The sequence below is a fragment of the Monodelphis domestica genome, chromosome 4 (assembly GCF_027887165.1).
Source record: "Monodelphis domestica isolate mMonDom1 chromosome 4, mMonDom1.pri, whole genome shotgun sequence".
NCBI classification, from domain to species: domain Eukaryota; kingdom Metazoa; phylum Chordata; class Mammalia; order Didelphimorphia; family Didelphidae; genus Monodelphis; species Monodelphis domestica.
In genome coordinates, this window is record NC_077230.1 from 435,930,502 (window position 1) to 435,942,693 (window position 12,192).

The window sequence follows — 12,192 nt, forward strand, 5'->3', positions numbered from 1 at the left end:
ATCTTGCCCAAACCCTTGTCACTAGATCCATTGAAGATCACATGTTGCCTTAAAAGCCTTTTTGCCTTTGTCACATAGATGATGGATAGACTCCATCAACCTGGTTAACAACCTTTGGAGAATTTAATGAGCTAAATATCTCAAATTGGGTCTTAAGACATGAATTTTAGAATTTTTTTTCAATACCTCTGAGTAATCATCTTGCCTGCCTCTGAATTATTTGTAATAAGAATTTAAGGGTTCATTTAGTAACTGAAGTGAAATGCAATTATAATCCCCACCTCCACATCTGTAAAAATGTAAATGGCTGAGACATAGCAGTCACCAGAGGAACTGGGAAGTTGTTCCTAGTGTGTGGTACCTCTGGAGGGCTCCCAAGAGGGAACATCTACTATTTGTAGCTCTTCAGCTTACTCTACCCTTCCTCCAGAATGATCTATAGTCTTGGTGACTTTTTAGACCCAATATTAATAGTACAGAGGTTTGTGTCTTCTCTTGACTCCAAACCTTGTGAGGGTAGCCATTGGGTCGTTGTCGACCCCTGGTGAACCAGGGCTTTGCTCACCCAGCATGTGAAGACTGCTTCGGCCGAACAGACGGAAGAAACCAATAAGAAGGTTCAACAGCTGAGATGGCGACACAGCAAAGCACTATGGAGTGCTCAGGGCGTGTTGGAGCACAAAAGACAACATGGCCATCCAATGCAGCTGAGGAAGTCTCTAGGTGTAACGACTCTTCATGCCACTGGACCCAGGCTTCCAACGCCGAGAGTGGGACTGTCTCTGTGCATAGACTTTTCCACCTAAATCTTCTTCACGCACAAGTGTCTTTGTGCACACTCATCTACATCCCAGGTGAAAGCGCACAAAGACAATCATCCTCGGTTACTGAGAGACTACTACTACTGACTCCTCTGCCACATTTTGTAACAATGGCAGTAATAGATTAAAAAAAAATCTTTCAGCCAAGGTTGAAAGATTGCTACAACTGAAAAAACTTGTGACAAGTAGCCATTAGTTTCTAAGCGTTTTAAAATGTCACACAGCAACTCATGTGAAAGATGATAGTGGGTTTACTTGATATTGTAATTAACTGGGCTATTGTGAATTTGGGGGACTTTGTTAACTTCTTTAAATGTGCATTATCTGGCCAAAAATTGGAAAATGAGGAGATGCCCTTCAATTGGGGAATGGCTGAACAAATTGTGGTATATGTTGGTGATGGAGTACTATTGTGCTAAAAGGAATAATAAAGTGAAGGAATTCCATGGAGACTGGAACAACCTCCAGGAAGTGATGCAGAGTGAGAGGAGCAGAACCAGGAAAACATTGTACACAGAGACTGATACACTGTGGTACAATCGAAGGTGATGGACTTCCCCATTAGGGTCAATGCAATGTCCCTGAACAATCTGCAGGGATCTAAAAAACACTATCCACAAGCAGAGGATAAACTGTGGGAGTAAAAACACCGATGAAAAGCAACTGCTTGACTACAGGGGTGGAGAGGATATGACTGAGGAGAGACTCTAAATGAACACTCTAATGCAAATACCAACAACATGGAAATGGGTTTGAATCAAGAACACATGTGATACCCAGTGGAATCGTGCGTGGGCTATGGGAGAGGTGGGGGGGGGGGAGGGAAGAAAAGAAAATGATCTTTGTTTCCAATTAATAATGTTTGGGAATGACCAAATAAAAATTAAAAAATAAAGGAGGTCCAAGCGTAGGGAAAAAAATAAATGTGCATTATCTACTGTACTATTGCTTTATAAAAATGGTTACTTTGTGAAAGTCATTTGCACTCACACAGTGAGTGATTCGTGGCCAAGTTTGAAAAGGAAATGGGTCTCATTTTGGGGTGAGAAACCTATGTATTCTACCTCTCCTTGGCTGACAGTGTGTCACTGTCATTGTGATTGTAAGCTATATGTTTTTTATTTTATATTTATATATTTTTTATTTTTAAAAATCAATTTAAAATATTTTTTAAAAACACTTTATTGTTTTTCCTTGTATGTGCAATATAGTATTTGAGTTTTAGTTTTTCTCTCCTTTTTGTATTTGAAGCACATCACCAATATTGAGATGATTTTAACTTTTTTTGATTTTGCAGTAATATGAGATTAAAATATATTTGCCCTACTGTCAATGCATACCCAAATAGCTTTAGACTATAAAAATGATGTCACTGCTTAAAAATTATGAGATTTTGCTTAATGATTCTGTCTCATTCTAGAAGATGGGGGCTGGCAGGCCTAGGAGGACCCCTCAGAGGGTGCTTGACCCTCCCTGCTGCCTCCCCTGAGGCCTCCCTCTAGGGCTCCCTTCCAGATCATCCTGGACAGGCCCAAAGCCTGGAAGGAGAGTCTAGAATCCAGAGAAGGGCCTGGAGTTCCCCAACACCCCCATCCTAGGCGCCCCTCAGTGCCTGCCAGAGCTCAGGGCCTGGAGTCAGGAAGGCCTGAGATAGCCCCTGCAGGACCCAGAACCAGTTGCTTTGCTCTGCTTGCCTCAGTTTCCTCCCCTGTCCAATGGACTGCAGAAGGACATAGGGAGGCCACCCAGCCTCTCTGTCCAGAAAGCCCCAAAGTGGGGGGAGTCAGATAGGCCTGAATAACCTGAGCCCAGCAGTCCTGCAGACAGACACACAGACACCCCCAGACTGTCCTCTGTCCATCAGGGCTCCGAGCCTGGGCCCAGCAGCTGCTGCTGCCTTCTGTGGCCTCCCCCAGGCCTCTGGGCTGGGGCGGTGCTGAAGGAGATCCTCCTCAGCTGGCCCAGAGGCCCAGGAGAGCCTGAGGAAGCAGCTGTTTCCCCCCAGCCCCGGCTCAGGCTCTCATTGTCTCGTGTGGAACAGGTGGGGCTGGGCTGGGGGAGGCTCGCTCCCAGGCATCCTTACCTGGACAGTTCCTGGTCTGAAGCGGGGAGCAGACAGGACAGCAGGCTTCTCTCTGACCTGGTTCCCCAGAGCCCGAGGCTGCGACTCTGGCTCCAGCTTGAGCCCCCCTTTAGGGCCTTCCCCACAAGCCACACAGCCCTCCCCAGAGCCCCCCCTTTAGGGCCTTCCCCACAAGCCACACAGCCCTCCCCAGAGCCCCCCCTTTAGGGCCTTCCCCACAAGCCACACAGCCCTCCCCAGAGCCCCCCCTTCTCCCCGTGGTGCAGACAGCGTCGCCCCAGATGGTCACGCCCGGCCGGTCGCACAGCAGAGGGGGTCGGGCTGGGGACTGCGGGGTGATCCTCAGCTAGCATGTGGGGGGCAGAGACCCCTCCTCCCAGTTTCCCCTCTTTCTGTCCCGGGGGGGCGCACACCGTTGGCTAGTCTCTGCTCCTGCCATCCCCCCTCCGAGCTCAGTCTCTTTCGGGGCTCCTCGGCAATAGGCCCGCCCACCGCCCTGCGCCTTCCCTCAGCAGTTCTAAATAAGGAGACCATAAACTCCGGGGTGGCTCGGGGTCCCCCCAAGAACAAGCTGGGGGGCTCCGCCTCCCCCTCTTTATGTGAGGGGCCTCCTGCCCGTGCGCTGCCTTTTCGGGCCTTGCTCTCCGGCGCCCCAGAGATGCGCTCGGTCTCAGGGTGAAGGCCTTGCTGCGGGCTCTCCCCTCCCCCCAGCCTGGCGGACGGGCTTCCCAGTCGGGGGAGGACAGTGTGGACGCGGCGTGGCCCCCCCGCAGGGCGGAGGGAGCCCTTCTGGTTCTGCTTCCCTCTACAGCTGCTCCCGGGAGGTCTGAGGGGAGCCACCCACCTAGTCTGAAGTCGGCTCCGGCGTGGCGCGCTGGGAGGCTTGGGGTGGGCCGGCCGTGTGATGGGGAGCGAGCCGAGTGGACCCAACTCAAATCCCTGCCAGCCCCCCAGCCCACAGCCGGCTCTCACCCACGTCATCTCGTCTTCGGGGCTGTGGGAGGCGGGTGCGAGCCCCTCCCTCGGCCGGGGCGCCTTCAGTGTATCGTTCTTCCAAGCTGGAATGCGGCCCATCCTGGCCAGCATCTGCCCTGGGACGCCCGAGGGTGTGGCAAGAGCCCAGGCAGGAGGCCACTCCGGCCCTCCCTCCCTCTGTCCGTCCCTCCGTCCGTCCGTCCATCCCTCCCTCCGTCCGTCCGTCCCTCCCTCCCTCCGGGCCTGGCTCAGTGGGCCCGGGGCGCCGCCCTCCACCTGCCCCGGCAGACTCATGGACGCCCAGCCAATGGGCACTCCCTGGGGCGCCCTCCGGGCAGACCCCCAAGGCCGGCTCTGCGGGCCGACCTCAGGTGACGGGGCTCTAAGTGGTTCTTCTGCAGGCTCAGGGCTTTCCCGCCTTCCTTACTCATAGGAACCGCCTCCACCCTCTGACTTGGACGTCTGATGAGGCCGGAACTTCGCGGTCGGACTGCCCAGTCCGTCTTGGGTTTCGCTTCCTGGGACGCCGGTCAGATTTCTCAGTCGGGAATCCTCCCCAGAACGCTCAGCAGCGTAGATGCCTCCTTCACCTGGAAACAAATAGTGCCTGAAGCCCCGAGGGAAGGAGGACAGACACACACACACACACACGCACGCACGCACGCACGCACGCACGCACGCACACACACACACACACACGCGCGCGCGCACACACACACACACACACACACACACACACACACACACACACACACACACACACACACACACACACACGCTCGCTCTCCTCTGATTTTTGTTCTCTCCTGGGGCAAAAAGAGGTTTTCAAATGTAAACGAGCAAGGCCAGTCTCTGGAAACGCCCTTGGCTCATCACGGCAAGATGGATGACTCCAATACAGAAGCCTCCCAACAGACTCACGACATGGGCCGCCCAAGATCCTCGCCCCCCTTCACTCGGGTCATGAGTTCACAATGGAGGGATGACGTGCCCGAGCATGTTCCTGTCCAATCCATCCCCAACCCTCCCCTCCTAGGCCGGTTCTTACTCACCATTCAAAATGGTGGAACGTCGTCTGGCAGAAAATAGGTGTGGACCAGCATGTCCCCTGTAGGCTTGTCTACAGTTCTGTTTATCTCGCCTCCTTTCTTACTTTTTGGTTGGATTCATCTACTTCTGAGAGGGGGAGGTTGAGTCCCGCGGCAGTCACGTCGCCCGGATGGTTTCCTTCAGTAAATGATAGAACTTCTTTAGGAACCTGGATACTGCGAAGATATAGGAATAACCCTAAAGACAATGTAGAGTCATTGAGGCAAGGCAGCCACGCCAGCACACGTTCTTATGAGTTTGCCTGTAGCAGCTCAGAAAGTACGAACTGTAACCAAAAACGCAGACATCTCCTGAAAGCCTCCTTCCTAAGTCCTCGAGCCGTCCGTTATTTTGCTGGCCAAAGAAGCTTCTTCAACGTCACAACCAAATGGCTTAGACTTCCTTTTCCCCCCATTCCTGAAGACCCTCCCAGTTGTTCCCTGGCTCTGTAGTACAGCCTCAAACATGTTATGGTCAGAGTCTTTCCACAAGCAGTCTCTGTGATAACGTGACACCCCTAAGCGTGGCGTCATACTGAAGTCGCCACCCAGCCCTCCGGAATCTGGCTGCATTCTTACCTCGCAGGACCCCCACCAAGGGGTCCCCAGGGCTTCTGACAACTGGCGCCCGAATAGATTCTGACCCCCAGAGGATGGAGGACGGGCGAGAGAAAGGACTAGCTGGGAGGTCGTCCAGGAGAGCTCGCCAGGTCAGAAGCAGAACCCAAGGTAGAATCACTAGGAATCTGTCCTTCTGCTGCCCCTTCCCTGACAAATAGCTACGATGTCCCCATTACAGCTAGCCAGAGAGAAATCAGGCTACAAATGATGAAATGCGACAACATTTCTCTTTCCCAGGAGCAGAGCAGACTGACCCACAGGGGAGTCCTATATGGGTACATCCACCTGTGCCACTAAACATTTTAAACGATTTAAAGCAAGATGCTTCTCTATAGGCTCCTATAGCTCCATTTATACTAAAATTGGTGGAGACCCTTTTTAATAACATTCTCCCCCAGAATGCCTGGAAACAAATAGCTAAATGTTGCCTCTCAGGAGAAGACTATTTGTTGTGGGAATCTGAATATGGGAATGAAGCAAAGATTCAGGAAGAAAACAACAGGAATGCTCAGTTTAGAATGACCTGTGACGTGCCTACCAGGCGAGGAGCTTCTGCTGCAATGCACAAAAATGGTGATGCTACATTAAGAGAATGTTGATTCTCTCCTAAGAGAATCGCTCCCAACCTCCTGTACCAGCCTTCATCAATCAAGATCATGTTTATGGAAACTTAATTCCCAGCAAAATAGTTAGCTCTTTTTCTGTATAAATTGGGAAGAATTGTCAGTAAGTATTGAAACTTAGAAAAAACTGGAAAATTATTGGAAAGGAAAATTGGTTATGACTTGTAAAATCAAAACTTTTCATTGTGTATGTATATGTAAATCTATCTATAGCTACATATATATGTATGTATAGCTCAGCTCCAAGGTGCAATTGGTGAGATAGGTTGTTTAAGGTAAAAGTCTTTGTAATTGCAACTAATACTATTTTTGAACTTTGAACTGGGGTATAGTTGTGTGATAGATCATTGAACTGTATCCACCACTCAAAAGGAAAGACCTGATCAAGAACCCGGACTCTTACCTGAATTCAAAGTGTTTCATCCTTTCCCCGCCTTTTCTTTTCAAAGCAAATTGTTATAATCAAAGCAAAGTGAAATAATAATTGAAGGCCCAGAAATGTGAATGTGTAAAGCAAACAAACATGTCCCACTACTTACTTAAGAGACTGTACTCCACCCCAAGTTTTTGTTTCAGTTGGAGTTACCATGAATCTCTTGTAAATTATTCATTTGCATAGTCACTCAGCATAAATTGGAGTAACTTATTTACAAACAATCCCCCCATTATAATATGGGGGTCAAGATTTCGTTTTTTATTTATACAGGAAATGAACAGCTCCAGCAGAGAACCTTTCAGGAACAGGCGTCCTGGCCTCGGCCAGCCGGTTCCTGTGCCCGTCAAGGACTGACCTTTGCCCGGCTCTGCTGGGACGGGAAGGGACCGGAGCGGGTCCGGAACCCACACAGGGACCTCTGGAGGCTCCCTGAGGGGAGGGGCAGCCCCGGGGAAGGAGACAAAGGGCGGACCGTAAAGATCAGAAAAGACACTCAGAGGACATCCAGGGAAGGCTCTGTCCTCCCTTCCACTCCTACGGGGCTGAACCAGTGCCTCTTGGCTTGAGCGTATCTATGGCATTGATCATTGAGAGCTTTGGTGGATGATGGGAAGGGGATAATCAGGAAGCCAATTTGGAATCATAACGTTCTTTTTTCTCCACTGCCTTCAGAGTGCCTTGGACATAGATTCAGAAAGTCCCGCATTCAAATCTCTTCTCAAATCCCTAATGGCTACGTGTCTCAGGCGCTCTGTTTCCTCAAGTGCAAAGTGAGGATAAATATCATCTAAGGCACAGGGTTGTTGTGAAAATTAAATTAGAAAAGATTTTCAAAGTTTTTAGCATGGTGTCTGGCATATAGAAATGCTTATGCCCTTCCCTCCCTTTCCCACCATTTGTACTGGAATTTGGGGGAGGTATGAAGGAAGAACAAAGACACGCTTGCTATACTCGGCTTCTGAGAGTGAGACTAGGAGCAGCGAGCTACAATTTTGTGCTTCTTAACAATAAAGAACCCGCTGAAGATTCTATCCAATCCAAAGAGGAAGGGGCCATTTTAGGAACTGGGGGGTTCCCTTCACTACCGTTCAAGGGTGGTGCATGCATTCTGTAACCTGCATGAGCAGGTTACAGAAATTTGGCAGACAACATTCAGTAGAAGTCAGACTAGCTCGAACCCCTGAGATTACTTAAGGCTGAGATTCTTCAACACTGATTTGATTTTCTCACCTGAAGATCCCCAGAACCAGTAAGAGACAGCTTCAGGAACAGTAAAGGAAAACTCAGCTCATCAGTATCAGGACTGCAAAGATCTTATACAGGAAAACCAGGAAGCAGGACAATCCTGTGGAAGGACACAAGAGATTAGCATTTTGGCCTTACAAATAATTGATAAGTGTTAGAAACCTTGCGTGGCCGCAAGGGAAAGGGAGCCCTTTCTCAGGGCTTTACCCAGGGAGAGCACATTCTGGGCATTCTCCAGCATGCCCTCCTTGTACAATTCCTTCTGACCAGGGTCCAAGAGGTACCACTCCTCCTGGGTGAAGTCCACAGCCCATCCTTGAATGTCAGCAACATCTACACCAGCAGGAGGAGACTTCAGAAGTCATCCCATCCAACAGTAATTTTTAGAAGGAAACTGAAGCACAAAAAAAGATTCCCTCAACAGCCATCCCCCTTATGAGCGGCCAAGCCAATCCTTTGACCCTTGACCATGAGAAACTCAATGGAATACTGAGAAATTTTTTATGTGGTCATTTGGAAGGAAGTTGAGAACTGTGCTTCTATGAATGGTTTCTACCTTCGGGATCCAACGAGTTATGTGTCCTATCAGTGACATATGAGGATCTCTGGGGAGAAAAAAGATGATGTGAAATTTCTTCCCCATGTGCCAGCCAGGAGTCTATCAGACTTGGTGCATGCCAGCAGCAGGCCCCATCCATGCAAGCCAGCACAAGCCTTGGAGTGAAACAGAATCAGCTCCAGCCTGGAGAGAGTGCCTTGCTATCACCGCGACGGGAGGCTCAGGACTCTGACCACAGCTGGCAGGGAGGCATCTGGAGGACAGGGGCAGAGAAGAGCCTCTGCCTTTGGCCTCAGGGTACATCCAGCTCTGCAGATCAGCCCAGCCCAACTTAATCTAGTCTATCAAGAGTGCAGATGAGAAGCCTTCAGAGGACAGAGAAGCTCAATCCCAACACTCCTACTCCACCTACTGCATTGAGACCTACAGTAAGAATCCATCTGACTGGGATCCCGGGGCGAAGGCTGCAACCACAACCACTACAGGTTACCTTGATACTACCAGGGCTCAGGGCTCTGACCTGGCAGCTGGCAGAAAAGGAGTCGAGAGGAGGATGAGGGCATCTACATTCAGCTTCTACACCTTCACATTCATTTTCTACTGGCAGCTGGAGAAAATCTGGCCTCAGGGCTCATTAATACGCCACCAGCCTAATGTAGTTAATCAGTGAAGCAGCCCCTTTGGAACAGAATAGCCCAAAGCCAAAGATTCCACAAATAAACAGAGGAGCAAGATTACAGCCAATGACAGGAGGGAAAGAAAGAAAAAATATGAGTAAACAACAGAAAAAAATTACAATGACAGCTTCTATCCAGGTAATGAACAACAAATAAATGGAACAGAGGAGGAACAAGGAATACTAAGCAAAAACTCAGGTACTCCAGCGAATTGGACACAGGCTTTGGAAGAACTCAAAACACAATTCAAAAAGCAATTAAGAAAGTGAAGGCAATTGGGAAAAAAATTTAAAAAGCAAAATAGGTCATCTAGAAACAGAGGCATAGGAACTAAAATAAGAAAATAGTGTCTTGAAAGCCAGAATTGACCAGCTTGAAAACAAAGACAAAGACAAAGAAAGTGAAAAATGACCCTCAAAGAATGATCAAAAAGTCAAGAATGAAATTCAGTCTTTAAAATTAGAATCCAAGGGGGCAGCTGAGTGTCTCAGTAGATTGAGAGTCAAGCCTAGAGAGAGGAGGTCCTGGGTTCAAATCTGACATCAGACACTTACCAGCTATGTGACTCTGGGCAAGTCACAACCCCCACTGCCAAGCCCTTACCTGCTCTTCTGCCTTGGAGCCAATACACAGTATTGTATTGTATTGTATCTGTAAGACAGAAGGTAAGGGTTTAAAAATAAAATAATAAAAAATGATTACACAATAAAATTCCTTAAAAAAAATTCATTTTGTCCCCATGCCAATCCTGTAAGTGCTATTCAAACAATCTAAGGTCCCAAAACATTAAAATCAATTTTGAGACACAACTTTATCATATAAAGCAGGCAATCTAGATTAGGATTAAATAAGAAATCAATGTAGGGCAATAGTACCAATATTAACCATATATTTATAATATTAATTATTATTATTACTGTTTTTTAAAAATTATGACGATGATGTTTGAAATGATGAATCACTGAATTAGTATATTTAATTAATTAATATTGCATTGAATTCGTTTGGCTTAATTTGGTTTTGCTCAATTGCATTAATGTGATGTTATTTGATTTTATTCAACTTAAATATTATTATTCAATATATTCAATAATATTAATTCAATAGTATTGATTTCTAATTATTAATCATTTTTTATTTAAATTTGTTCAATTGGACTCAATTCAGGTCGATGTATTGAATTATATTTAATTTTATTTAATACTTGGAACCATTGCCTGCAACTTTGCTTCTTGCCTGTAGATGGCACTACACTGGCGTGTCCTGGCTCCTTGGCCATGGGCTGGGTCTCTTAGAACTAGGGCTGCGGCTGAGGAGGCAATGACGTATGCTCCAGAGCTGGATTCAGCATCAATGGCGCATAAGCTAAAAAAAGGAAAAATGGCCCCCGGCCCCCCGAAAAAACCCCAAAGTGAGCGCTTGCCAGGAGCACCGAACCCCTAGCTGCAGCCACAGCGTGCTGCTGTCGGAGCTTGCCCTGGGGGGGTCCAGCAAGCCCCCCTGGGCCGGGGTCGCTGATGATGGGGGGGGCGGGGCGGGGAACCGCTTGGTGGGATGCTCCGCAGGGAGCTGCCTTAGCAAGAGGCTGAGTTAGGGCCCTGCTGGCGAGCAAAGCAAAGAAAGAACCGCCTGTTCCCAGGCAATCCTCGGCTAGCAGCTGGCATGGGGGAGGGGGAAGGATTTCTCACCCATCGCAGAAGCGGGGAGGCCCGCCCGCGGCAGCGGCGAACCACTGCGGACCCTCGGCTGACCACTGCGGCGGAGCCTCCTCGGCCCTCAGGTCTAGTTTAGAGGGTTCGCCGCAGGCCTTCATTTCCATAGAGATTATTCATATTCACTTGAAGAAGAGCCGGGCCGGGCCCAGGGAGGAGCCCGCTCCAAAGCCCGCAGCCGCTCTCCACCGGGCTCTCGGTAGAAAAGGGAGCGCCCACTTGCTGGAACTCCTTTTATGCCTTCCCAGTATCCCGGATGGACATCTCACTCCTCTCTAGGTCAAACGCCTCCGCCTGTCTGGGGACGTAAAGCGCCGCGATGCAGGTGGGACCCCAGGACGGGGCTCTGGCGAAAACCTGGAGACGGAGGGGATTCTCGGCCAACTGGGAATGGCTGGACATGCTGGGACATTCGACTGTGAAGGGGCGCTGCTGCCCGAGAGAACCGAGGAGCCCCTCACAAAGGGAGGAGGATGCAGAAGAGCAGAACCAAGAGAACGGTCTATCCAGCCACAGAGCCACCGTGCGCAGAAGGCCGTGTGTCCATCCACCTCCGAGGAAGAGCGGATCCGGGAGACGAGCCGCCATCACTGACTGGAGACCCGGATCTGCCGGCTCGTGGGGGGTGGGGGTGGGGGTGGGGGTGGGGAGTGAACCGGCAATTTGGATGTAACAAACAAACCCATTTTGAGAAAAATCAAATAAAAGCAGGCTTGTCTGTGTGCCTTCCTCAAAGTTCTTCCGCCCCCTCTGGGAATTTCAGACGTCCCTCAATGACTCTCTTCTTCCTCCTTTAAGGAGGGAGATGGGGAAATGGGGGAGGGGGAGGGGGAAATGGGGGGGGACGGTCCCCCGTTGGAGGAAGCTGCAGACTCAGGAGGGGGCACCCAGGGCCAGAAGCCAGGAAGGAGGTCAGAGCAGAGCACTGGCTGGGCTGCACCTGTCCGGCTGGGTCCTGGGTGGCCCCATTCAGGCTCTGGCCACCAGGGAGCCTCACCATTCCAGGACAGGCTCAGAGGAGACCCCTCTGGGGGCTGCAGACACCCCAGAACAGCCCCAAGCCCCTCCCTCCTCTCCTCTGACCAGGGCACTGGCCTCCTCCTGGCTGAGCCTGACCAGGACCCTCCAGCCCCTGGCTCTGGGCATCTCCAATGGCTTCCCTCAGGCTGGAATGTTCTCCCTCCTGCCTGGGCCTCCTGGCTTCCTTCTTCCAAGCTCAGCTCATGTCTGACCCTCAGAACAGAGCTCCTGGCCCCCAGCACTGCCACAGCCTCCCTCTGAGAGTCCCTCCCATCCATACTGCAGGGCCAGTGTAGACACGGCCGCAGACACTTGTCCCCCCACTAGACTGG

The 12,192-nt window shown here is 50.0% G+C and overlaps 1 protein-coding gene across 4 annotated transcripts; it reads right to left on the bottom strand.

The window, feature by feature from the left end:
- Positions 1 to 1,985: 1,985 nt before the first annotated feature.
- LOC130458837 (translation initiation factor IF-2-like) lies at positions 1,986 to 11,558 on the bottom strand. Of its 4 annotated transcripts, XM_056825771.1 has the most exons (5): positions 10,817 to 11,558; positions 9,732 to 9,779; positions 7,878 to 7,992; positions 4,932 to 5,144; positions 1,986 to 4,469 (listed from the first exon to the last, which is right to left on the bottom strand). In XM_056825771.1, the coding sequence occupies exon 5, from the start codon at positions 4,171 to 4,173 to the stop codon at positions 3,247 to 3,249; it is 927 nt and encodes a 308-aa protein (XP_056681749.1). In that variant the 5' UTR covers positions 4,174 to 4,469; positions 4,932 to 5,144; positions 7,878 to 7,992; positions 9,732 to 9,779; positions 10,817 to 11,558; the 3' UTR covers positions 1,986 to 3,246. The 4 variants fall into 4 exon arrangements, with proteins under 4 accessions (XP_056681749.1, XP_056681748.1, XP_056681746.1 ...); XM_056825770.1 differs by having other exon boundaries at positions 4,932 to 7,992; XM_056825768.1 differs by having other exon boundaries at positions 4,932 to 5,106; positions 7,878 to 9,779.
- Positions 11,559 to 12,192: the final 634 nt, after the last annotated feature.